General features: G+C 40.7%; 2 protein-coding genes across 2 annotated transcripts in view; both read right to left on the bottom strand.

Moving 5' to 3' along the window:
- Nucleotides 1-19,212, bottom strand: part of dars1 (aspartyl-tRNA synthetase 1) — a 31,973-nt gene extending 12,761 nt beyond the window's left edge. Inside the window, exons 1-8 of the mRNA XM_080903705.1 lie at nucleotides 19,055-19,212; nucleotides 12,287-12,389; nucleotides 9,115-9,144; nucleotides 8,703-8,760; nucleotides 6,921-7,013; nucleotides 5,603-5,705; nucleotides 988-1,090; nucleotides 226-306 (exon numbers count right to left, since the gene is read on the bottom strand). Coding sequence (XP_080759831.1) covers nucleotides 226-306; nucleotides 988-1,090; nucleotides 5,603-5,705; nucleotides 6,921-7,013; nucleotides 8,703-8,760; nucleotides 9,115-9,144; nucleotides 12,287-12,389; nucleotides 19,055-19,077 — 594 coding nt within the window. The 5' untranslated portion in view covers nucleotides 19,078-19,212. The remainder of the gene's footprint in view (nucleotides 1-225; nucleotides 307-987; nucleotides 1,091-5,602; nucleotides 5,706-6,920; nucleotides 7,014-8,702; nucleotides 8,761-9,114; nucleotides 9,145-12,286; nucleotides 12,390-19,054) is intronic.
- A 2,745-nt stretch (nucleotides 19,213-21,957) lies between these two features.
- Nucleotides 21,958-24,158, bottom strand: LOC308409974 (C-X-C chemokine receptor type 4-like). The gene is made up of 2 exons (XM_080903001.1): nucleotides 24,003-24,158; nucleotides 21,958-23,627 (listed from the first exon to the last, which is right to left on the bottom strand). The coding sequence occupies exons 1-2, from the start codon at nucleotides 24,018-24,020 to the stop codon at nucleotides 22,497-22,499; spliced, it is 1,149 nt and encodes a 382-aa protein (XP_080759127.1). The 5' UTR covers nucleotides 24,021-24,158; the 3' UTR covers nucleotides 21,958-22,496.
- Between the last annotated feature and the right edge of the window lie 413 nt (nucleotides 24,159-24,571).

Below are 24,571 nucleotides of genomic sequence, written 5' to 3'. Positions count from 1 at the left end.
CATTGTGTAGTCAGACTAAACCCATCTGTGCACTCCATGACAGTGAATGGACTTGCACACACACAGTAACTATCAGGCCTTGTTCTTTTTACACTGAGAGTCTGCTTTTAGAAGTTTTTAAGATACCTAAAATGCTGCCAATGATGTCCAAATGAATAATAATTACTCAGCTAATACTCTAACTGCACTTTGACTCCCCTCATCCATCCCCCCATTCATCCTCACCTCTTCACCCTCTCCATCAGGCCTGACAGCGTCCTCCAGCTGCAATGGGAGACGAGGCTCAGCCTGGCTGATGACAAAAATCTGAGAAGGGAAACGATAAAAAAAAAAAAAAAAAAAAAATCACAAAAAATTAAAAGTGTGACAAACCACCGATGTTTTTATTCGATGCTGAGACAATGGAAAGTCCCGGGACTCCAGAAACAGGTGAAGAAGGTGAAAATGAAAGAGGCTAAAAGCTGCATCTGTTAAAACCTTATCAATGTGTGAGAAAATCACCTACGTGCTGCTTTGTGTTTTTATGTTTTTCATTTACATTGGGCATCATAGCAGAGAAAATCTCATCCCATTCACCAAAATTTGATGCATTCACTACATCAAATTCTTTTGCAGTACAGTACGTAAGAGTAAAAAGGAGCCTTGAGGTGACTTTTGTTTCATTTTCTTGGCATATAAATAAAATGGATGTTACTTAAAGCTCAGCTACTGCGTTAAATCAAGAGTTTAAAAGGAAGAGTTAAATGGTCAATGCGCTACAGTGAAAACCTCTTTGGTACCTGCTTGAATAACATGAATTATGGATGCTTCATTGTCTGGGTGCGTACGCACTGCATATGCTGGGAGGCAAAATATACACCCTCTGGTATTTTTATTTATATGTGTAGGAGACATCTGCGGCTTTAAAAGCAACTGTATTATCTTCTCTATGTTTACATGTCTGTCTGCTAAGAAGTGCCCATTAAGGACTGCAGTGAAAGTGCCAACCCTTTCAACGTGGAGCTCGACGTCCTGCTGGGAACAGCTCTCGATCTTCTGCTCCACTTTCCTCACTGTCGCCTCCACATCGACGATGCTCTCCTTGGTGATGCTGGTGGAAACATTCAGGGGGAGGAAAGTGTAAGTGATGCACGCTAGTTACAAAACAGATTTATCTGTTTGGAAAGACGAGCAACTGTGAAAACCACATATCCGTTAAAGTATGTACAATGCTTGTAGACAAGTTTTTACATTTGTCATGCTTTTATGCACAGAGGATAGTGCGGGGTATATGGGTGGGTGATTTTTGACTGGGCGGTAGGTTTTTTTAAGGGTTTTTTTCCCCCTCATGTGTTTTAAAATAAAAACAGCACTGATATTTGCATATGGGCTAATTGACATACCGCAAGAGCTTGTGGCGTACGAAACCACATTGCCCTGTTCATAATAATCGTGAACGTGAGACTACATTAGATTCAAATTAACAGGTTGCAACAAGGCAGAATATGCTATCATTTTCATGTATTTTTTAAACAAATGGGTGTCTGTTGGTGATTGTTTATCTCACATGGGAAGAAAACAAAACAAAAAACACCTGCAAAACCATTTTACCCACTAAAATTTATTTTAGGCCCCATGTGGTGAAATTTCTATCACCACATTATTTGTCAAAAGGTGTTTATTTAAAGACCTGGGTGAGACTCGGGCCATATCAAACAGCTAAGCAATTCAACAACAGTTTTTAACTCAGCTGGAACGATAAATTATAGCAATGTGCACAATCTTAACTTTCTTATTGAAACAGTCATTTCAGTCACAAAGGAAAAATAAACAAACACGAGCACTGGGGCTCGAGGGGGGATTTGTAAGCTTTGATAAAACTTGCCTCATACTACAGCTCCTGGAAAGTACCCAGCTCTACTACAAAAACTCTTTGACTTTGAGAGCTGGGGTAAGAATTTCCCTCTTGTGAGCCACAGCATACCAGGGGAACCCTTTCTAATTTCCTTATAATCAGTTTTAAACAACAGTGCAGCATCCCCCTGCACAGGCTCCTCACTGAAACCCAAAGTAACATCTGAGGTACAACGCCCACTGTCTCACAGCAAACGGCCAGATGGGAAACCCGCTGTAATCCACCACTCGTCCTCATTACAAAGCAGTAATGAGGGACCGAACGCTGGGGTACCGCCGTCCCTTCAGCCCCACGACAGCTGCCACCAGACCCAATCCCCTCCAGTCGGAGATCAGCTAGATAAATAAATCCCCACATTAATAACCTCCTCTGCAGGACAAAAGTCTAATGACAACACACTGAGCGCACACCAACAGAAACAGATTCATTCAACACAAGAAGGAAAGAGAAAAGGGAGCGAGCGCTCGAATCAGTGATCCAGGAAGGACAAGCTGACTGGTTCGGCAAGCCTGACTCCAAACTGCCTCTAACTTTAGCTGACTGAACAAGTGTTACAACATAAATTCCTGGCTGTAGTCGCTTTCAGATTTCTTCAGCTTCGAAGTTATAACATGTATCATCTTATAATACCACTTTGAACCCCAAGAACCAACAGTAAAATCAGCATATCACTCTAAATGGCCTCATATCAGCATTAAAAAGAAGGATTCTTGCCTCCTGTCGATGACCTCAGAGGACAGTGAATCTCATTTACAGGTAAATGAGATTTTAAATCTCAATGGGTTTTTCCTTGTTAAATAAAGTAATAAATAAATAACCCCCATCAGGTGATGACACGTACTCTTCCTCGGCCACACAACAATTATGAAAAATAACTAGTTTTTAACATAACTGTTCCTTACTCTGCCTCCTGTCAGTTTTAAAATCCAAATCTGTGTACATCCAGGTACAGTACAGCATCACAAAGTAGTGCTGTTCACAAAAAAAAACAACCAACAGTTTTAAAAAGCGCTCTGAATTAAACCGACCAACTCCATAGCAAACAACTGACATGTTGTTCCTTTTCAGAGCTCAGCCACAATTTCTTCGCTGCTCTACATTCAGCACTTGAGAGGTACTTGAGAGTAAAGGTTGAGCACAGGCAGAAGATCACTTAATTAAACTGTGAGAATGGACGGATGATCACTTGGACATGCAATACAAGTAAGGGGATTCTCAGCAATGCAATCTCCGTCCTTAGAGCAGTTATGAGGGGATTTACTTGTAATCCAGGGTCTCAATCAGCTTGTCAATCATCAGACCACATTGTCTGACACTAAATGTGCGCCACAAAGCTACAGGAGTGATAGTGCCACCTGTTCTTAGAGATACAACTACAAACAGAAGCACAGCAACAATGTTGTTTTGGAAACCTGCTTGGTAAGCAACTGCAAAGTGGTATGACTTTGCTGTTGTTTAGTTCTGATGCAAGATGGTGTTGTCTTGACAACCATGTCATCACTTTCACTTGCTGTGGTGTTAGGCTGTCAGGTGGCATAAGATTGCAAAACAATCCAACTGTCCGACCACAACATTGCAGAACAAGACTGAGGAAGTGCTGCACATAAAAGAAATCACTGGTTACAAAAATATGTTAAAGTGCAAGGAGAACACTATTTATATATAAATTTATATATAGTAAAAGGCACCATCTTTTGACGTACCCTCATTTTCAAAACATAAAAAAAAAAAAAACCCAAAAATTGCCAAGTATCGTGCAGGGCCTCTATAAGCTGCCCACACAGCCCAGTCCCACTGAGGAACATGAACACTCCACAGGAGCTCGTGTGGTTTTTGGGACCTGGATGTTCGGTTCTGTGGCGACTCTGTAGCTCAAGCATTTTTCAGAGCATCCTGTTGAGCTTTTTTCCTGGTCAGGCTAAACCCTTGGCTTTTTCGTAGTGTCGCTCGGGCTGTTCTGGGGCAGTTTCAGTGCACAGACAGAGCACACCGTCCTAATGAAGGAGGCTGCTGCTGTCAGGGAGTGTCGGTGTGGATGTTGTACACCGGGGATTACCACAGCAATCGAATTTTAAATACATGGTTGGTGTTATTCATTTCATCTGTTAGGGGTTCAAATGTTGAGGCTTAAAGGAAATTACAGTTTGGAGCTGCAGACCCCTCTCTGCCCGTCTTTGGAGCTATTTTGAAAGCCCCGATGCCATATTACAACAGCGGCAAGAAAAAGGCCAGCTCAGTGACTATAAAGAGGAACTATGGCTGTGTCAGCAGCTGGTGATACTTGTTACAAAGTTATGGTCAAAACTCTGGTCTGAGCAGCAGTGACCTTGACCTCATTAGAAAAATTTGCCTGTGTCTGGGTTAAATTTCCCATGAACCTCATGATACCGCAACAAACTTACACCGAGATCTCAGGGCCTCATTTCTGAAAACATGAACATAATGCGTTGCGTGTCAAATGGTAATTTAGGCACATGCTGCCCGTCATCAAACATTTAGCAGCGCCGACTTGTTTACATACGGCTCAGACAGCTGTGTACATTAAAACCAACGTTCATTACTTACATCTTTCATCAAGTCTCGTGTTTTCAACAAACCGTAGCAAAAGAAAGCCAATGTTATCACAAGCATTACATGAAATTAATATTTGTTCAGCGGTTAGTTGTGTAGTTTTGTGTAGTCTAATACAACAGACTGTTTTGAATGTATTCAGGGTGGATCAAGGATCAAGGTAGGAAAAACTCTGGGGAAATGCAGCGTGAGCAGCGCCTGCTGCCAATGAGGTCAACGTCTCGAACGTCCCGTTACGGAGGTTGACGACACTCCAAAGATGTTTGGCAGTTTTCAATCAAATCGTCTCATGCCAACTTATAAGCCTCAAATGTTTAAAAATGTTTTAAGCCTATCAGAACATCACACTTGTGCAACTAAATAGTAGCTACACTTTAAAAGAAAAAAAAACACACACACACACACATTCATTACTGCAATCCCTGCATTGCTTAAGATCAGTGTTATCCCATGTCTTAACTGTCATTTCAGTCTTGCAGATTACAGTCGGGGTGTTACCTTTTGCTTAATTTAGCAATGTCTAAGAAGATGTATTATGTGATAATTAAGTTCTTCCCTCTTAAATTCACTAAATACTGGGCGTACTTCAAAATAACTGTTTGGGTTTTTTAATGAATAAACTGCATATTTCAGTAAATTACATCAGGTGCATCATAAATCATCATGCATCATTTTTTGTGTCAATTTAAAATCCCAATAGGGTTTCTTTTTAAACAAATAAGCCCTGCTGCAAACCTCTAACGCGAGCCTAATCTAACATCATTATCAGCAACACCCCTTTTGTTTCTTTAATAAAGTGCACATCCGTGGATGGTTATGTCCATTCATCGACTACCAGTAATGGGCTATAGTTTGGCTGCTAACATGACTAATGATTCTTGGCTCTTAATTATTTCTCCCTCCTCTGATCCAAGGAGCTGTATCTGCCATCTTGACAGGAACTGCCCCATTAGGCCACTGCTGTATTCCGCCCTGTTGAAAGCCAGCTTTTACTGCCAAGTGAAAAAATGATTGATTTCCCCGCCCTCCACCTCGGTCAGACGTGTGAAAATGGATCAGTGGACCGTTATGGCCAAGGTTTTTTTTCCCACCATTGTTTCTGCCCTCTCTGACAGGAAGAACAGTCTCGGTACTTACTTTGCGGCAAACTTGACCATCTGCTTGCTGGCACGATCCCCCACTGCGACCAGTGCCTGCACGTTAAACTGCTGCTGACGCAAGACCAAGAAGCATTGCTTCCCTGAAAGCAAAACAACAATAGATAGAGCTCGCTTTTTACAATACAAGCATAACAGCCTTGTCAGAATAATACCTTGGGCACTCTGTCTGAAGCTAAGTAGGTTTGTTCAGTCAAAAGGGCTGTGTGTGTGACTTGAGATGAGTGTCTCACAGCTGTAGGGATCAGATGAAGTGTCAAACATTTGCAAACAGAGCCTTGTCTTTGAAGAGCACTGTGTGGAGAAAGGCTGATTGCTACCTTCCTATCAAACATATACAGGGACTTAGGAAGAGTGTAAACACGTTAGCCACAAAGACTGAGGGCAGGAGATAATCAGACCACCCAGTTACTTTGATGTTTGTTGCCTGTGAGAACAGGGCGGGTGGTGGAAATAATAGTGATGCCAAAATCCCACCAACAGATGTACCTCATCTCACACAATTCAGGATGTTATTCTGCTCACACAGACATCCTACAGCGAGCAGAGAATGAAGACACAAGTGGAGAGGAAGTGACTCTTGATTCTGGAAGTTATCTTTAAAGGAAATGGTTAAAAAAAAAAAAAACATCACAGAGACTATAGTTTATTTGCAAAAGGCTCACTGTTTATGGAGAGGAGCAATAACCAGGCAAAGCTCAGAGGGTTATTGTATTCAAACAGTGAAGCTTCGTGACTGCCAGCAACTGGAACTGAGGGGGGACAGGTTATCTGATCTTCCAGTTGGCAGTGACAAGCTAGCCTGACGGTGATATCAAAAACACCTTCAGGTTGTCAATCTGCTTAACAAGGAAAGAGTGGAAAAACAAATCGGCTTTGTAACGCCTCACAATCTTAAAAAAAATTATTTCACAAACAGGAGCAAAAAGTCTTTTAAAATTCTGATTTTACTCTGGGAGTGTTTGGTGCATAAAGTTGCAATAAAAGCTTTATGCTTCTCTTCTAGCACAGGGCCTCCAGTGTTGAACCTAAAGACAGCGATGTCTGTCATTTACATCATTTGAAATGGAACACCAAGTGAAAGCCAAACGGCACTGCTGTTTGATCTTGAAGAGAAAGTGCTGCTGTGAATAAAAATGACCCCAGGGCAGATGTTATAAACTTTTCAGTATAGTTCACGGCGGATTAGCTCAGGGGGCATCTAATCATGGCCGTTTGTGTCTTTCACACAAAGAAAGCTGCAGAACCAAAAAAACAAAAGAAAAACAAAAGGTGAACAAAGGGGGAGGTGATCTCACCTTTGGCTCGGCTGGTGTGGACTCGGGCGCGCAGCCAGATCAGCTGGTCAGCTTTCTCAGGAGTAAGGTCTTGGACCCGGACCAACTCCCTGTCTGGCTCGCACACGCACGCACACACACAAACACACACGCAAAATATTTTATTACTTCAAAGGACTTCGCTTCCTCCATTTCCCCACCTGCGTGCAAAGAATCCCTCCCCTCTCTTCCCTACATACTCCCAAAGGCAGAAAGAAAAGCCAATGAGCATGCTTGTGCACGTGTAAAAGTGCAGACAATAAAATGCTCAAATTACAGGCATGCCTAATAAATAAGAAACACTAGGAGACTTGCCAAAAGCTGTCTAACTCGTCTGCTCTCTTTGTGCTCTATGACAAATTGACTCTAGTTTCACCTGTATTACTCAGAGGCATGCTTACTCTTCATTATCAGTGAGCAGAGAAGGCAGACACCGAGGCTACACCAGAGAAAACAGAGCCGCCCTGTTGGCTGAGAACTCTGTCAACCCACATGAAAGCCCTCGGGTTTCAGCCCCCACCTCTGCTCCAGCTCCATCCTCGTGGCTGAGCTTGCTATGCAGGTGAGGGAGGCACCACTTTGTTTGCTGCCAGTGGAGCTGAAAGTGCATCCAGACAGATGGACGACATCAACAGGTCCGCCTGCTGCCTCGTTTATCAAACTTTATACGTTACCGCTATTATCACTAGCATCGCTTAAATGGCGACCAGAGATGACACCAAAAGGATTTTTCATGATGTTATCGTGTTAAATCAGTATGACTGACAGCCAGACAAAAGCTCAACTGTGAAGTTCTGGATTGGGAAGTCATCGTGTACACAAACATGCAGCAGAGTTTACACTTTGTACCACTGCACCAATGCTCAACCTGTTTTCCACAAAAAGTGTCCAACCTACGTCACTGTTGTATAACCGACTTGGAATCTTTTGTTTTTGACAGCAGCTTAGTAGCCGGGCCACCGGCAATGATCTTGATTAGCCTTTTTTCTGTTTGTTTTTGCACTCGAGCCTGTTTTTCTGTCACCTTTTAACTTTTAACTGTAGTCTTACACTAGTTCCTGTTTCCAGCACTGAGTTGACTCATTTCAGTCTGTCCTTGTTTTTAATTTCATTATCAGAAATATATTTGTTACATTATGATGGAGACCTAAAATGTTATTCCCTCACCATGTTATTAATAATGCTACTGAAGTTTCCCAAGCTACTGGATCAGAGATAGAAACCAAGTCTGTGTGTATAATGCATCTATGGTATCGTCTTACTGTTAGTTCATTCATTCATAAATAATAAGAACAAATGATCAAAAATTCAGATATTTCTTTCAGTCTTTCAAATTCAGGCAGACTCTGCTATCAAAATCATAAAGTTGTTCTGTAACATTATAAAATAAAGACACGCCGACGATGACATTTACAATAATAAAACCTCCGTCCTATATTATCGTTGTGTCAACAGAAACTCTCATACTCTTATGAACCATCACGTCAGCCTCTCATTACATCATTTTCATCACTTAGGATACAACCAAACATTCCTGCTAATGTTAGTGATCCATCAAGTTGGCAAGCACAGAAACATAATTGAGTATTTCCACACTGCAACATGTGGAACTACTCAAATAAAGGAGCAAAATGGGACTATATGGCAATGTAAATCTAATAAAAATCTAATAAAAAGATGTTTTGTCTTCTTTTTCAATACAAATCAATTTCCGCTTTCAGATATGAAATGCCGATGAGTGAAGAAAGTAGCTCCCATACTAACCCAGCTTTTGTTGGGACTGGACCATAGCTGACACACCATATCGGTCCTTGGCAAAGTCCTTAAAAATCAAAAGGGTGAAATCTTTAGCAGCATTTCATTTAACCATTAAATGAAAACAGTACTGACGCATGCACGTGGACTTTTTTGTTCTCCGAGACAGTTCTGCCACTTTGACTTCATAAGCTTCTGACGTCTGTCTGTCTACTACATCTTAGACAGACACAACAGATAATGGGGCTTATCATAAAAAAAAAAACTGAACAGAAAACAGGCAGGGAGAGGTTTGCGTGCAGGTATTTGCATACAAGTTGTTGCCACGGTGTGAATGCACAGGCGCCAAAATCAAAGTCAGTCATAAAAGCAGAGAACTTGTATCGGAGGACGAGTGCTGTGATCTCTACGAAGCACTTACATCTTCCTCTGCGCTTTGTTGTTCAGAAGCCTGAAACACAAAGAGGAGAAAGGGATTTAAAGGACAAATAACTAAGAAATCGCAACAAGAGGACTATCAATTAATTAAAAGTTTAAAACATCCAACTTAAAATGTTGTTGTTGTTGTTGTTTTTTACACCAGGCATGTAAATCGATTTTTCATCTCACGCTACCAGGGATTTAAATACAAATAATAGACTGCAATTCAATCCCAGAGCCAAGACTTAGATGCTTAGAATGCACAGCTTATCCACACACTGCTCCAGCCCATCAAAGACAATGAGTAATGGCAGCAGGAGATATTGCTTTGTAATAGAAACAGTGTAAGTGAACAGATATTCTTTATCTCCGCGCTGACTTCTGGGCAAATAACTCTCAGAGCGCGATGAGATCGAGTCTTGGAAAAGTTACAGTTCCATTTTCTATGCAAATTGACATTGGTGTACAGAAATATCTAGTGGCAGTTGAGTGAATTGGAATCGCCCATTCTTGCTGTGAAAATCCCGTCACATGAATCCCGTCGATGGATGATATTACAGCTTGTGATCAAGTGCATGCAAACAGGCTACAGCCACGAAGCAAGCCGAGCCCCATCGGTCCCACAGAAACGACAAGTGCTGGCAGAAAACCCTTGCAAAAAAGCGCAAAGCAGAAAATAACGCAGCTAAGGCCCAATAAACATTCGGTTCAGCTTTGAGCTCTTCCCCTAGGCAATGCTTGCTATTCCAGCGCGATAGAGGCAGCAATATCCAGTGGATTAAACAGTGACAGCACCTGCTTCTTCCATGAAACATGCTGACTGGATGAATTCAGCTGGAAGAAAGGATTCTTTGCTGTTTTCACTATCACAGGCACTTCAGTCATGACACGACTATGCAAAGGGTGTCAAACTAGATGGCACATTTTCTAAAGATTCCCTTATTTATATCCTGCAGATTCTGCTCTAAGGGTACGCCTACGGGAAAGAAAAATATGTAAGATCACATCAGTATTAATATCTGTGCATTTCATTATTGGAGAAATGTTACCAATTCACAATTTTCAAACTTTCTGCTACTTTTTTTCCGTTTCTATATGGCCTTCATAGCAAATACAGCTCAAAGGGGAAAGAAGCGTATTAATCTGAAACTACGATTAGCAAATGTGACCTGAACATTGTCAGGACCTTGTCTGGAAGCCAAAATTGCATCAAAAGTCTAAGTGGTTAGCAGGCTTGCTGAATCACGTGTTTAAACAAGCAAACAGCTTCTCTTTCAGTTCTCTGATAACACAGGATAGGATGTGCAGCATCATATCTGCACACCATTTAGTGGGTGGAGCTGCTGTTCGCTGTGTTTAGTACAAAAAAACACCACTATTATCAGATCATCAGCCTAAGTTTGGGCAACAGCAGAAGTTCAGCAAAATGTCAAAGTTTGTGTAATATGAATAAATATGTGACTTCACTAGTTACTGTGACATTACAGAAGCCCGCTAACAACTAATCCATCTGCGTCACTGGACATCAAGAAACATATTACTCAATCTGCACGTTGGTGGAAAATGTGTTCATTTCACTTGGTGTGATGGGGAGATAAGTCTTTGCAGCTGAAAGATCTAGTATCCCATCTATCCATTGTTCATTTTGTGTAGGGCTGGGTGATATCTCAGTTTAGGTTATATCAATCGATACCCATACATGTTTCACAATATAGATGAAATAATAACTTCTGCCAAGCTTAAATGCTCCTTTTTACTCCTAAACAAAGATATACGTTTAATTTTGCAATTTGTAAGTGCTTACTTTTGCAGAAACATGCTTTCGACACAGTTTGCAGTGCATGCGGCTCCATGTAGGAATGTCTCCATGGAGCCAAATTCCTTGGACCCTTCTCTTATACAATGTCCTTGTGTTTAAGCCTCAGGCTGCGTCTGCTGGGTTGTTGTGTTTTGTAATGCTGTTGCTCAAGTTGACATTAACATGTTCTGTTGTTGTTGCCATTTATCTTGCTCAAACTGAAATACTAGCGTGTAAGGCTGCAGCAGCCCAGAGATTAGCACATGTGCTGCTGCCAGCTGCTCCTCCTACACTCTGTGCGTCAGCCCAACATGATGCGGCTTCAACTCTGTTTCGACATGATTGGTATGATGCGGCACTATCTTCAAACATAAAATACAGAAAGAATCAGTTATCGCCTTTATATTGACCCATCTTTATCTTTCTATCATCCAGCCCTACTTTTCTGTCTCTCATTCATGTCTGGGTCGTTGGGTCAGCAGTGTAGACGGAGAAGTCTTGACCTCCCTCTCTCCAACCACTTTCTCTAGCTCATCCAGTCTGCACCAGGATCTCCTCCTGGCCATCTCTACATTATTGTAGTGGAGGGGTTTGCATATCCCAATAATGCGTGAGGGGCCAGACAAAAGTGATTCAGAAAACCAAAGAAAAGAATTCAAGGCACCAGTTCACCCTGTCTGGGAACCAAAGTTACTGAGGCCTCACCCTAGAGCCAAGCCTGAGAAGGGTGCTTAAAGAAGAGTCTGTGGTGACGGGGCTTTAGCCCAAGGGCACAGTTGGGCACAGCCTGAAGAAACCCACCTTCCTGTGGGCTTTCCACTAGTAGTAATAACAACAACAGCTAGTACTAGTAACATTTAAGACAGAATAAAATGTTAGCAAATAATGGACTAAATTATTGTTAATATGAAACATGGAGTGTGCTGTACAAGTGATCAGAACAGGACTCAGGGGGTGAAGAGAAAACATAACAGAGTTGCTGGAATTGGATGAAGACTGGCCAAATTCAAATCAGGTGTGACTTATCTGTCCATTTTTTTAATGAAACATGGTGAAGGGGACAGAAGGTTGGCGACCCAACACAACACAGCACACCTGTCAGCTTCATTTATGGTGGGCAAAAGCACAGTATTACAATAAGTGGCAAAATGGTTCAAATGGCATACTAGGAAGGAACTTTTCACTTGGTGTAGAAGAAAATAGCACTTTGTTTGGGTGGATATAAACACAGCCAAAATGACAGGAATACTTAAACAATGGAGTCTCCAACCCAGCTGAACCCCAAATGCCCACACAACAGCACGTCACACCCTTACCAGCTGTACAAGGGTGGCGGATGCAAAACAACAAAACAGAAGAAAACAAAACATCTGACCATTTTGGCCTGTTTCTCAGCCTTCTTTGCAGCTTTCTCCGCTTCCTTCTGCTGTTTCTTCAGGGCTTTCTTTGACTGAGCCTGCTGCTCCTCCTCTGTTGCCCTGAAACAGGAAGAAATGCACAACATAAACATTTCCTTCGACTTCCACCTCCTATTTCTTGTGCATCCCACGAGGAAGTTATTGACCGCCTGGGAAAATTAATTCTGAACCATCACCACCTCCAGCCTTTAAGTATGCACTACTTTTATTCCCATTGTTGTTCCAAACAAAAACTGCTGGAGCCTGTGTGAACAGAGGCACGGCAGAGAAAAATCTGAACTAAGATCGCCTGGATAAACAGTGCAGCTTTAAGAAGATGTTAGCCTGAAAATCTAACATAGAAAAATGGAGCTCATTCAATTATGATAACACTGTGATAACACCGTGCCTTATCAGAAAGTAAAAGATGTCTGTATTTGCACAACAACCACCATACTACACAGCACAACATAACGCAGGAGCTGATAAGTATTCAACTTTTTCTTGTAGAAAAATTTGGTTTATGCAAGCAACAGGTCAACAGACACTCTCATATGTAGGTGAACATGTAAGTCACAAAAGAACATAACGGTAAAAAAGATAAGCAGAGATAAAACAATCATATAAAATATTGGGACTTTTTGCTTTTCCGTCAGCTGTTGTAAACGTGTGCTAAGATGACAGGTGTATGAATGAGACCAGGTGTCTAATCCTGAAGGAAGCACGCAAGCTATAAAGGACCCGCTCCTATTTAGTCACAGGAAATAACACGGATCAAAGGCCGACTATGAATAGCAATAAAACCTAAACAAGACACAGAAATCACAACATATTTTGACTTCAGACCAAACTCGTACTTCCCCCAAGGATCCAAATTTAATAGTGTCCCAACAACCACCACTGAGATCTTTTATGATTTAGAACCACACCATATATTTTCCCATTGAAATGACAAAAAATACACCACGATTCAGGTGGTGAGGCTCATTCTAATTCATCCATCCATTCGCTTCCGCTTATCCTTTTCAGGGTCGCGGGGGGTGCTGGAGCCTATCCCAGCTGTCATAGGGCGAGAGGCGGGGTACACCCTGGACAGGTCGCCAGTCTGTCGCAGGGCCAACACACAGGGACAGACAACCATTTGCACTCACATTCACACCTAGTGGCAATTTGGATTATCCAATTAACCTATCCCCACAAGCTGCATGTCTTTGGACGGTGGGAGGAAGCCGGAGTACCCGGAGGGAACCCACGCAAACACAGGGAGAACATGCAAACTCCACATAGAAAGACCCCGCCCTGATGGTGGAATTGAACTCAGGACCTTCTTGCTGTGCGGCAACAGTGCTAACCACCGTGCCACCGTGCTGCCTCATTCTAATTCAGCACACATGAAATTCAAATGTTTCTCACCTACACCTAAAACTCTTTGCCACATTATCCTGTTTTAAAAGACAGTTTGAGGCAGCCTATTGGTTGGTCTGTTGCTACCTTGTGCTATAAGCGTGTTTGGAACCTGGATGAAAACGGCACGAAGCAGACCAATTAAAATGCACTCAGGTTGTATTATTCATGTGTTCTGCCAACCGGCTGAATTCGTTAAACTGGATCAACAGCCTTCCCCCCCAGGCGAGTGAGATCAGCCTGTGGTGCAGATGTCCACATGCATTTATAGTCAACAAACTCTAAGCCTTTGTATTTGTTAAAAAACACATCATTTAATTACAGACATACTGCCATATGTTGCACAGTCAGCTTTTTTTTTGCAGTTGTCAGTTAACACATGCATAGTATAGATCACATGGGCGTGTGCCCAACAGTTACAAAGTCCTAACACAACATATTATTGTAACAACATTTCTAATATTACCATATCATAAAAGACAAACAGTTAATAATAGTTTAATATGAAACAAAGTGGTACCAGTCATTGTCTCAGTCATTGGCTGAGACTCAGCAGTGTAAAGGATGTCACCAGAGCAGCAGAAAGCTCTTATACTCACATAATAGCCCTGCGTACTAGGGATGGACCGATCCGATATACAGTATCAGTCCGATTCAGACCTAAATTACTGGAATGGATATCGGGGAGAAATAAAAATTTAACTCCATCTATTACATTTCACAAAAGCACCTCACAAAACTAACCCAGGTAGTGACCTTAGCACGTTGGAGCAGTGTGCATCACGTGACAGAGCGGCTGTTGTGTGCGAGACCCGTTAGTGGTCTGGAGTTACTTCACACCGAAAGCATCTGGAGCCTCGCTACGTGCTGCCAAACCGGCATTTCATCTCCAAGCAAGCATTCCCAGAGAAGTAAAGCAAGTGTGTAAGTTCATCTCTGAACGTTTGTAAAGCATTCCTACGTTAAGCTTAACAACCGATACATGGAGCTCAGATGTTTGTGCGTTGTCATAGCTAAGTCTGACTGTACAATGGATGGACTCAAGTTTTACTTTGGAAAAAAAAACAAAAACAAAAAAAAAAACAGTGTTGCAGCCTAAACAGTTCTGTGGTTCAGAAAAACCCTATGAAAGACACTTTTATTCATACTTGTGTTAAGTTTTGCACAGAAATTACACAAAATCCACTCTCAGGTTAAATGTGATAGAAACAGCTTACACTTACATCCATCTTGACAAAAGGTGAGTGTCATGAAGCCGTGTTTGCATTTATTTGCACTGCTTTCCACTCTGGATGTCTATTTATGTTAAGCTTTAAGTATAAAGGGGTCCATTCTACAACCTGATGTTTTTAGTTGTTCAACATAAACATTATTTTGTGCTGATGTGCTTCTTTTTTTCAGAAAGAAAGAGTTTTTGAAATCTGCATCAAATTTAATTTTAAATTACTTTTTGAAATATTACTTTAAATACTTAGATTTAAAGTTCTGCTAGAAGTTTAAATGAAAAGATCAGTATTACTGAACTGCAAAATATTTTGGGTGCAGTGTAATTTTGCATACAGGTATAATAGAATAGCTTTAGTGTTTTGTCTTTTTAAATTTGAGTATGAACTTATACAAAATGCAGCAAGATATATATGCATTAAAAAACAGTTTTACTGATTATAAAATAGATTATATCGGATTCATATCGGTATCGGCAGAAATCTAAATTTATGATATCGGATATAAAAAAGTGGTATTGTGCCATTTCTACTGTCTACACGAGATGTGTCTAGCTACGTCACACCAACCAGAGACTACTGAACATCAGCGATATTGAGCAACTTCATGACACTGCAGGCTAAAAAAATACTAGCAACAAATAGAGGTTGGGATAGCGTTGACTGACTTGACCTAGCAACAAATACATTAGGCTATCTAGGGACATTCTCCTTGGTGTCTTCAGCAGTTTCTTCCCCTGTAGTTGCCTAAAGTTGCTAAAAGTCATTGACTTCACTGGCTCTCCCAGTTTCCCTGTTTCTTCCTCCTCCTCCTTTATGACTCCTTCCAAGCAGTCATAAACTACTGACTCTTACCAGAATAGCCAATAAAACGCATGCCACTTCAAACATGTTTTGCGTTTGCACCTATCAACTTTCAAAAGTCATTTAATGGCAATAATAGACTCATGGAGCTGTAGGGATTAAGGATTATAGCTATAATGTCAGTGGCTGATATCAAATAACATGAAATGAGAGAAACACTACGCAAAATGACAGCACACACAAGGGAACTGATGTGTTATTAATCTTCTATTTCATGCTACCAAGCTGGTGACTCCACTCATTCAAACTGGCTGGTGAGATGTTAATCTAAAGCTTTACAGCAGCTTGTCTGCAAATAACTAAGCTGGCAGTCTCAACACAAACATTGTAAGTACCGTGATATTTACTTTGGACTTTTTTTCTGCTTTACACGTGCTGATTTTTTATTTTTATGGTGACTCACTCACGGTCTATTGTAGTTTTGAATGACTTAACCATCCACTTTAAAGTTTTGATGTGGCCCATAAATGGAAATGGCACGAGTAAAGCAGACTCTAGAATGAGCATGAACAAAAACCATCAAGTCTGACATCTGCAAACGTGACTTTTAAACTACCTTTGTCCAGTAAAGTTATTCTTTAAAATCCTCTGGGCTGTTAGCCTTCTTAAGTTATTAATCATGTATGAAAAGGACAAACATTCTGCTCACCAGATTATTTTCTTTAAAATGAATACAGACCTCCAAAAACCCAAGATAACCACAGCTATCATTTAAAGGAGAACAGATGATAGTAAAAGTTATTTTCAACTTTGCAAGTAATAGAATCAGTTTATCATATTTTAAAGTGAAAGGATAATTGGAATAGCTGACCTCTCGCAATTACACTTGTGGTCAAAAGTATACACTAGCATTTGGTTTAATGTCCCTCAGTAAGTCACACCTCGACCAGACATTTTTCGTAGCCTTCAACAAGTTTCTGAAGACCTGGCCACTCCAGTAGTTTAATGTTAGCCTGTTTTATCCATTCCAAAACCAGTTTTGATTTGTGTTTGACATCTTTTTCCTGTTTGAACATTCAATTAAATCAAAGTTTAATTGAATTCAACTGTCTATTGATTTTAGGTGCAGTGAAGAATTTAAATGTAGTCCTCCTTACTTATTCAGTTCACTCTGTGCACTATACCAGTATCACTGGCAGCAACTAAGCCCCAGAACATGATGCTACCACCACCATGCTTGACAGATGCCCCAGTGGTCTTAAGTCTAAAAGCCTGACTTTTACTCCTCCTATTAGCAATCTCTGCCTCATTTGACCTCAAAGCTTTTCTCTAGAAGGCATTTGGCTTGTAAATGTGGGCAACTGCAAATTACAGTCAAAGTTGGAAGCATTGACTTTAGAGCATGGGATTCTTTCTTGGTGAGCAGCCTCTTAGTCCATGGCAATCTGCTCTTTAAGTCTGATGTCATTAGCCATGCCTGGGCCCAAACTCTGCTGCAGGTCCCTAAGTCAAACTATCACTGCGGCATCATTCAGAGTTGAAAAACTGTCTAAATTCTTTCATCTGTAATAAAATGATCAGTGTGGCTGCTGGACCAGTTTAACATGCAGGCATCCATGAAAACAGAATTTATGAAATTTAACGGAGTTAGAAGTTAGCCGGGAGTTAGCTCGTTAGTTTCCAGCTAAATAAAATATACCAGGTTCAGACTGAGAGAGTTCTGAAACAAATTAAGACCTACAGCTCTGCTATCATTTCCGACATAAATGAAGACAGGAAAGTAAACAGCAGTGATGTTTTGTAGGGTTACTCAGGTTTGGCTCGCTGGTACATAATGATGTGCTACGTGATCGCTAGCAACACAGTTATGTTAGCATAATATAAACACAGTGAAGCTGGAGGATGAGTGCTAACTTTTTTTTCCCCCAATGTGTTAATGTGAGGATTCCCAATGGTTAGGGAAAAATGCAATCACATGGCAGGATGCTGTAAATGGACCGAACTTCAGTCAGGAGAACAACTGCAATATGAGGTTAGTCATTACTATACTGCTGCATCGGCTGGGCTGTAGTTACATCATAAGGTTTTAAAAACTGAACTTTGAAATGAATAGTGGTAATAAAAGCCGAGAGAGGCCGACAGTGGTCACTGACTGTTTTTAGGGGCTTGTTGAGAATAAACAGAACAAGATACAAAGCATTAAAACACATTAAAAACACAGCAGCCTTAATAAGCGCAGAGTGGTTTGGGCCTGGAAGCAGGGTTCATCACGTCATCACTTAAAGACCGGATATAAAACTCTGCAGTGGACAGTGACGATGGTGATACAGTAGTTTCCAGTTCATGACAGGCTTGAGCACTGGTGGTTCCTGTTTTGTTTATGAACATCTTCCAAACTTTGGCGAAGTGGTGACACATCTGAACACTATTTGTGTACAATTGTTAGAGCTGACAATCTTGGCATTTTGATCAGCTACGTGCTCGAAAGAGAAACTACCAGTTGTTGCCAATCGTGATCACTACTGAGGACTTAACAATGGGGCTTTCAAGAAGAAGAAAAAAAGACCTAGAACATTTAGCACTATTAAAATTAGTGAGTGTATGTATACAGTTAAACCTGTATGTATACCTTGGATTTAAACATTAGACTAAAGAAAAGCACAGCTATTTTTCCCCCTTTGTCCCGTTTTCTTTGTTAATTCATTAAAGATTTATACTGTACAATCATTCCACCCTGGAATTAAAAAAAACAGTTCAAAGAAATCATTCCAATTAAAAATTACCATAACATTCATGCCTGTAATGAGACTATGCAAACTTCTGATCACAGCTGTACATGACGCATTGAGAGTATATATAGTGCAGCTAATGTGTGAAAGATCTGCTTAAATGTGACATTATTTAATTCAGATTCCAGGTTTGACTCAGCTGCAAAGACACACAAGTAAAGTATAATATTTTAAAACAATTTTAACCCACTTATAAAACCATCAGAACACCTGTACCACTTCTAAGAGGTCGTATTATCTTCTTAAAACTTCTCACCAGAAAATCGAGTGAAGCCAGTATGACGTCAAATTTTACGGCAATGTGAGCAGGTTAAGCTAGTCATGGCTTCGTTTTGTTTTTTGTCTCACACTTCTTACACCTTTAAGCTTTTAATTTTGCAGCAGCAGAACTTTAAAGTGTCTGATGCAATCATCTGTCATATTAAGGTAATGCTAGCCGCCTGCTCTCCGAGTTAGCATACCGCAGTAAGATCATTTTGCGCTCTGAGATCTGAGGCACAGCTTAACACTTTATTCATATTCTTACCCCTGCAATTCTTCTTTCGTCATGTCGACTTATTCGCTTGTAAAAACTTGGGAGAAAATGTTTCACGACTGTGTGACAGTGAGGAGCACGACATCAGCTGTTCGCAGCATGCACGGGCACGGGAACAAGGGACCTGTTTTGACGGCGCACAGAATACCGGATGTTCGAGATCCCGGCTAGAAACTAAATTGCACTACGCAGTTCCGACTGACTGAGGTTTATCCGGCAGGTTGACAGAGCAGACAAAACAGCCCTATTGCAAACAAATGAAGGAAATTTATAGAAATCAAGAGTAATCTGTTGAAAAGGTGCAAAACAATCAAGGAAGCACGTTCAAGCCCTTTGTTTTTCTCCTGTTTTTTTTAAATCAATGTTCAGACTGAGACGATAAAAGAGTATTCTCTAAAAACAGGTTGAGATAACAGATGTAAGTCCTAGATCCAAAACGACATCATGTCTAAGCCCAAAGTCTCTTATAATATTATACAATAGAAATTAAAGAAAATGTATGTTCCCCAATATAAAACTTAATATTGGCAGCTGATTTAAAATACCAAGTTCAAAGAATTTTCCAGTAAGCAGTTACAATGCACATACTTTTCTTTGTTATCATGAATTAAAGTGGGACTCTGCAGATTAAACAGAACATATTAATGTTTTGTTTTTGTTTTTTTTTAAAAGAGTTACTATTATTAATAACAGAAATTATTTTTGGTGGCAAAAAACTGACTATTTGCAGACTGTGGTCTTAAGTGACTTCCACTGATGGCACTTTATTTCCAGAAAAAAAATGTATTGTATGCTCATCACTCTTATTTCACTGATGGGTTACAAAACAATTACATTTAAGAAAGTAACATCTGAACTAATGAACTCAGCCCACCAATGGCAACATACACACAAGGAAAACAACAAAAGTGACCACATGTGTGGGCTGTTTTACACATCCACATGAACACTAAAAGTGACACTCCATGAAATTACTTTCACGCCTTTGGTTGAGTGCACTAAGTGCATCCAGGTATCCAGTGACCTTTGGAGGAATGACGTGCACAGCGAGTGATGGTGGTTTGAATACAGTGGGGGTGTCATCAAAGCTTTTCTCAGGCTCTTACCCACAGGAGCTCCTGATAGAGGAAGCAGCCTTCCTGCTGCTCACTTTTCAACCAAAACAACATAACCTTTAGTGGAGCATGTAACCGCCCTGTGGCATTTGTGTTTCTTTCCTGCTTAGCTCGCATTAGTCCTTTAAAATCATCTCTGCGCTTACCGGACATGTCACTCATAATTTTAATATACATCTCTCGACAGGAACAGTTAAATGAGCCCCTGCGCACACTGAACAATAGGCTGAAGTCCCAGTCTGAAACTTTGCACCAGAATCCATAGAGATAATGAATGACCAATTGAAACAATTTCCTCCCTACTTCAACAGCTTTGGCCTTTAACCCAGAAAGCCAAACAAGAAACACTTCTCTGCACGGGTTTGTTTTGCCTGCTACATCACATGTCAGAAAGTTTGCATTTTTGCAAGAGAGGATATTGATGTTTTGCAACAAAAAACACAACACTGACAGTGCAGTAGGGCAGCAGTGTAGACTTGAGTTGTTCAACGGTATATTTTGACCAAACAGAGAGAATAATGGCTTTAATAATGGATGAAAGGGCACCTTCTTGCAGCCAAGGATGGATTCCCTCGGGGGGCTGACCACTTAAAATTTATGCACTTAAATGGGCACTTTAGTCAGTCTCAAGGAAAACGGCATCTGCGTATCCAATTTATTATACCGATGCTCTGTGTTTCTGAAAAGGAAATTATCAAAACATATAATCAGTCAAGTCCATTAACAGATGATACAGATATTTCTGTGTTCAATACCTGATATCAATTCATTCGAGTAGTGCATAACCCTGATATGTGTAATCTGAGTGCAATCTTGCACACGATAGTTGTGATGATCACCATCCAGCAAAAAGGAATGCAGATCAAGAACAATTATGTGAGTTATGTGAGTACAGTAAAGGGTATTTTCCTGCACTTTGTGATGAAAGCAAACTGTTATGCTAATTTTGGATCGTTTGGGTCCATTTCCAAATCCAAAAAGCGCCTCATGTTTAATTCTGCTTTACTGTGAGAGGAAAATACCCACTAACTTTGTGGGTGGATGGAAGCACTTCTCACCTTTTCTATATGTAAAGACATGGAAATGTATCTCAGTTGGAGCTTTGAATGAATGAATGACTGCACTGCATGGCACAGCAGCTTGATGCAAGGACTTCTCACCTCTTCTACATGTAGACATGGAAATCCACTGAATAAATGCCAGGGCTGCATTGTACTGCTGCCATTTGATGGCTTTATTCTACTTGAAAGCTATTGTTGTCCTTCCTAGCCCGAGCATCTGTCTGTCTTTGTTCTTTGCACATTAAATGTTTAAAGTGATGAAAGAAGATAAAAGATTCAGAACAGAAAGACTGGTGCGTCTGTTCAAAGAAATATATTTTATGTTATCACTGTATAATATCAGATTTAATCCTTCTTATTTTGCTTCAGTTCTGAATGATTATTTCCATTCTGTGAGTCAAAGAATGACCAAGTTGAGTCATTGAACTTCTGAATGACAGAGAATGATAAAAGTCAATAAGTCAAAGGGGACCTTAATCTTTCTTAAGACCCATATGGTCACTAATTAAAATTGAAAACTTTAGCTTTTGTGTCACAGCTGCTTAAGATGTAAAAGTGCACAGATGTTCTTGCAATTAAAGGGCCTGTCTGTTCATTCCTCCTGCTTTTCAGCCAGTTCAGGTGGTGACATTTGTGTGACACTCCCCCAACCCCCTTGATAATACACATGCACACACGGGAGTAGAAGCCAGTGAAAAGGCGCACCACAAAATATGTTTGAGTTTCTTTTATTTTCAATACAAACACATAAAAAACAGTACAAAAAATCATTTTGAAGGACTTTTACAAAAGTTATTTTACAAAACTCCAGTGTGGATGACAGCAATAAATTATAGCTTTCAGATAATCGCACAGCTTAGGTGCGAACATAGATATGCTACAAACTATGTACATGTTTCAAAAAGCAGCTACCAGTCCTAACAAACCCCAGAAAGGACATTGTGTGTCCGAGCTTTGATACAGCATCAAAGACTATAAGGATAAAAACTAGGACAATGGGTATTGATTGTAAAACTGAATGAATGGAAATGAGGCACTGCCTGAGGACACGATCTGCTTTGAGGAACAGAAAATAAAATACAGAAAATAAGAACCACAAAAGCCACACGACTGAAGTACAAAGGCACACACACACACAAAAAATTTTCACGTATAAAAACTCTTTCATTTACAATTGTACAGATTGTAGTTCTTTGAAATTACAGCTTAGCTTTTTCACTCCTGAGAGTATCAAGTCACAGACTCCGAGGCTGACAGTTAACTTGACAAAACACTCGAGGACTCCGACTCGGTTGACACAGATGAAATTGGCCCTCGCTTTTTTGTCATGAGAGTCACTTTCTGACTTGATCTGCTGCTCGCTGTCAGTGCACTCTTAGCTGATTTCTTAAACTTAACTCCCAAGAAAGCATAGAGGATGGGGTTTAGGCAGCAGTGAAAATAGGCTAGCGCCTCAGTGACAGAAATCCACTTGCCCAGCGCTTGCTGCAGTTCACATGAGGGGGTGAGCACATTCAGCATCACGAGGTTGTCCAAAAAGATGCCAACACAGTAGGGGAGCCAGCAACAAAAAAAGCAAAAGATAAGAATGACTGTGGTCTTCAATGCCTTTTTCTTCAGTGTCTGGCCCTTTGCGCCTTGTGCCAGCTTTGTTATGATAATGCAGTAGCAGATGAGGATAACCAAGCCTGGCAGAATGAAGCCCACCAGGATGTGCTGGAAGCGGAAAACAACTATCCATATGACGTCACTTTCCACTGGATACATGCGCTGGCAGATAGTCCTGGAGTCTGCCGTTTCCTTGCTTTCTTCTTTCAAGTTGATATTTGAAGAGCTCACGCTCTGCACTCTTGCAAAGACCATGTCAGGTATGGTCAGAATGGTTGCCGGCAGCCACACACCCACGTAGATCACTCTATTTGCAAGAAGCTTCCTCGTGGCTTGGCTGTTGGTAGCCCGTACAACTGCCAAGTATCTGTCCAGACTGATGAAGGCCAGAATCAGCACGCTACTGTACAGGTTGATGGTGTAGATCATGTGCACAGACACGCAGAGGAAACCTCCAAAGTACCAGTTTTTGGCTACATCCACAGCCCAAAAGGGCAGAGTGAGGACAAACAGGAGGTCAGCGACAGACAGATGGAGCCGGTACTTGTCTGTCATTGTTTTGACCTTTTTCTGGTAACCCATGACTAGTACAACTAATCCATTACCAACTATCCCAAGAATGGATATTATTCCGTACACTGTAGGTAGGAAGATTTTGTTGAAGTCATTGCTGAATGTCTGGCCACAGATCTCCGGTATATTCAGGTCTGTAAAATCAAATCCAGACCCTTCTGATATGTTGTCAGAAGTGTTGCTGGTAAAACTATAATCATAGTTGAACTGGAAAAGAGAAAAAAAAGATTCAAAAGTTAGAAAACAGAAGAGATCTAAGAGGATCATTTAATTACTTAAGAGCGGCAGATTACCTAAAAATTTATTATACATCTCCTATAAATACATTATAATATTTTATGATAACTTTTGTCTTAAGTTGGAAGTGACAATGAGAAAGTCCTCTTCTTCAAATTACTTTCTATCTTCAAATTACTTTTATATGGAAGGAGACACTAAGTTTAAGACCAGTGAATTACTCGACTGCAAACACGTGGAAAAATATAAACTTTATTCACGCAAAAAAGAAAGAAAAAAGTCACACATACAACAAGAAAAAACAATCCCACACACAGGTTGGGGGAACAACAGAAAAACACTCACCTCCACGCTTTCATCCATGGTGATAACAATCCAACTTTGGGACTAGTGAGTAAAGGTTGGCATGAGACGCACGACGATAGTTGTTTGTTTCAGCGCCTGCCAATAAATACTATTCCGTGCCATTAACTCCTCCCCCGAAAGGGAGGGAGGGGCAGCAGCAGGATGCACGCAAAGTCTCCAAAAAGGTTCGCTATAAATCAAACTTCTGTACTTGTGGTAAGGGCGTTTGTGAAAGTATGTGTTTGAAAAACGTTTGGTTTTACCTGCTACATTTAAAAAAAAGCGAGGAGCTGAAGTACGCGTCTGGAAACGGTGTATAAAACCAATTTGGCAACTGTGAAAAATGTGAAATTAATGAAATCTCGGATTAGGTTCAAGAATAAACATTTTTCTTGATGTTTTGTCCCCTTTTCATTAAATCTCGATAGATTTGTGTTTTTTAAATGTAAAAAGTTAAGAGCGCTGCAGTGAAATGTGCTCACTCAATGACGTTTTGGAGAACATATAAATACCATCACACGCGATTACAGACACTAAAAGAGGAAAAGGGGTCCCTACAAAAGTCCCAA

Source organism: Rhamphochromis sp. 'chilingali', assembly GCF_963969265.1.
Source record: "Rhamphochromis sp. 'chilingali' genome assembly, chromosome: 14".
NCBI classification, from domain to species: domain Eukaryota; kingdom Metazoa; phylum Chordata; class Actinopteri; order Cichliformes; family Cichlidae; genus Rhamphochromis; species Rhamphochromis sp. 'chilingali'.
The sequence above is the reverse complement of the archived record's forward strand: the minus strand, read 5'-3'. Positions and strand labels throughout refer to the sequence as shown.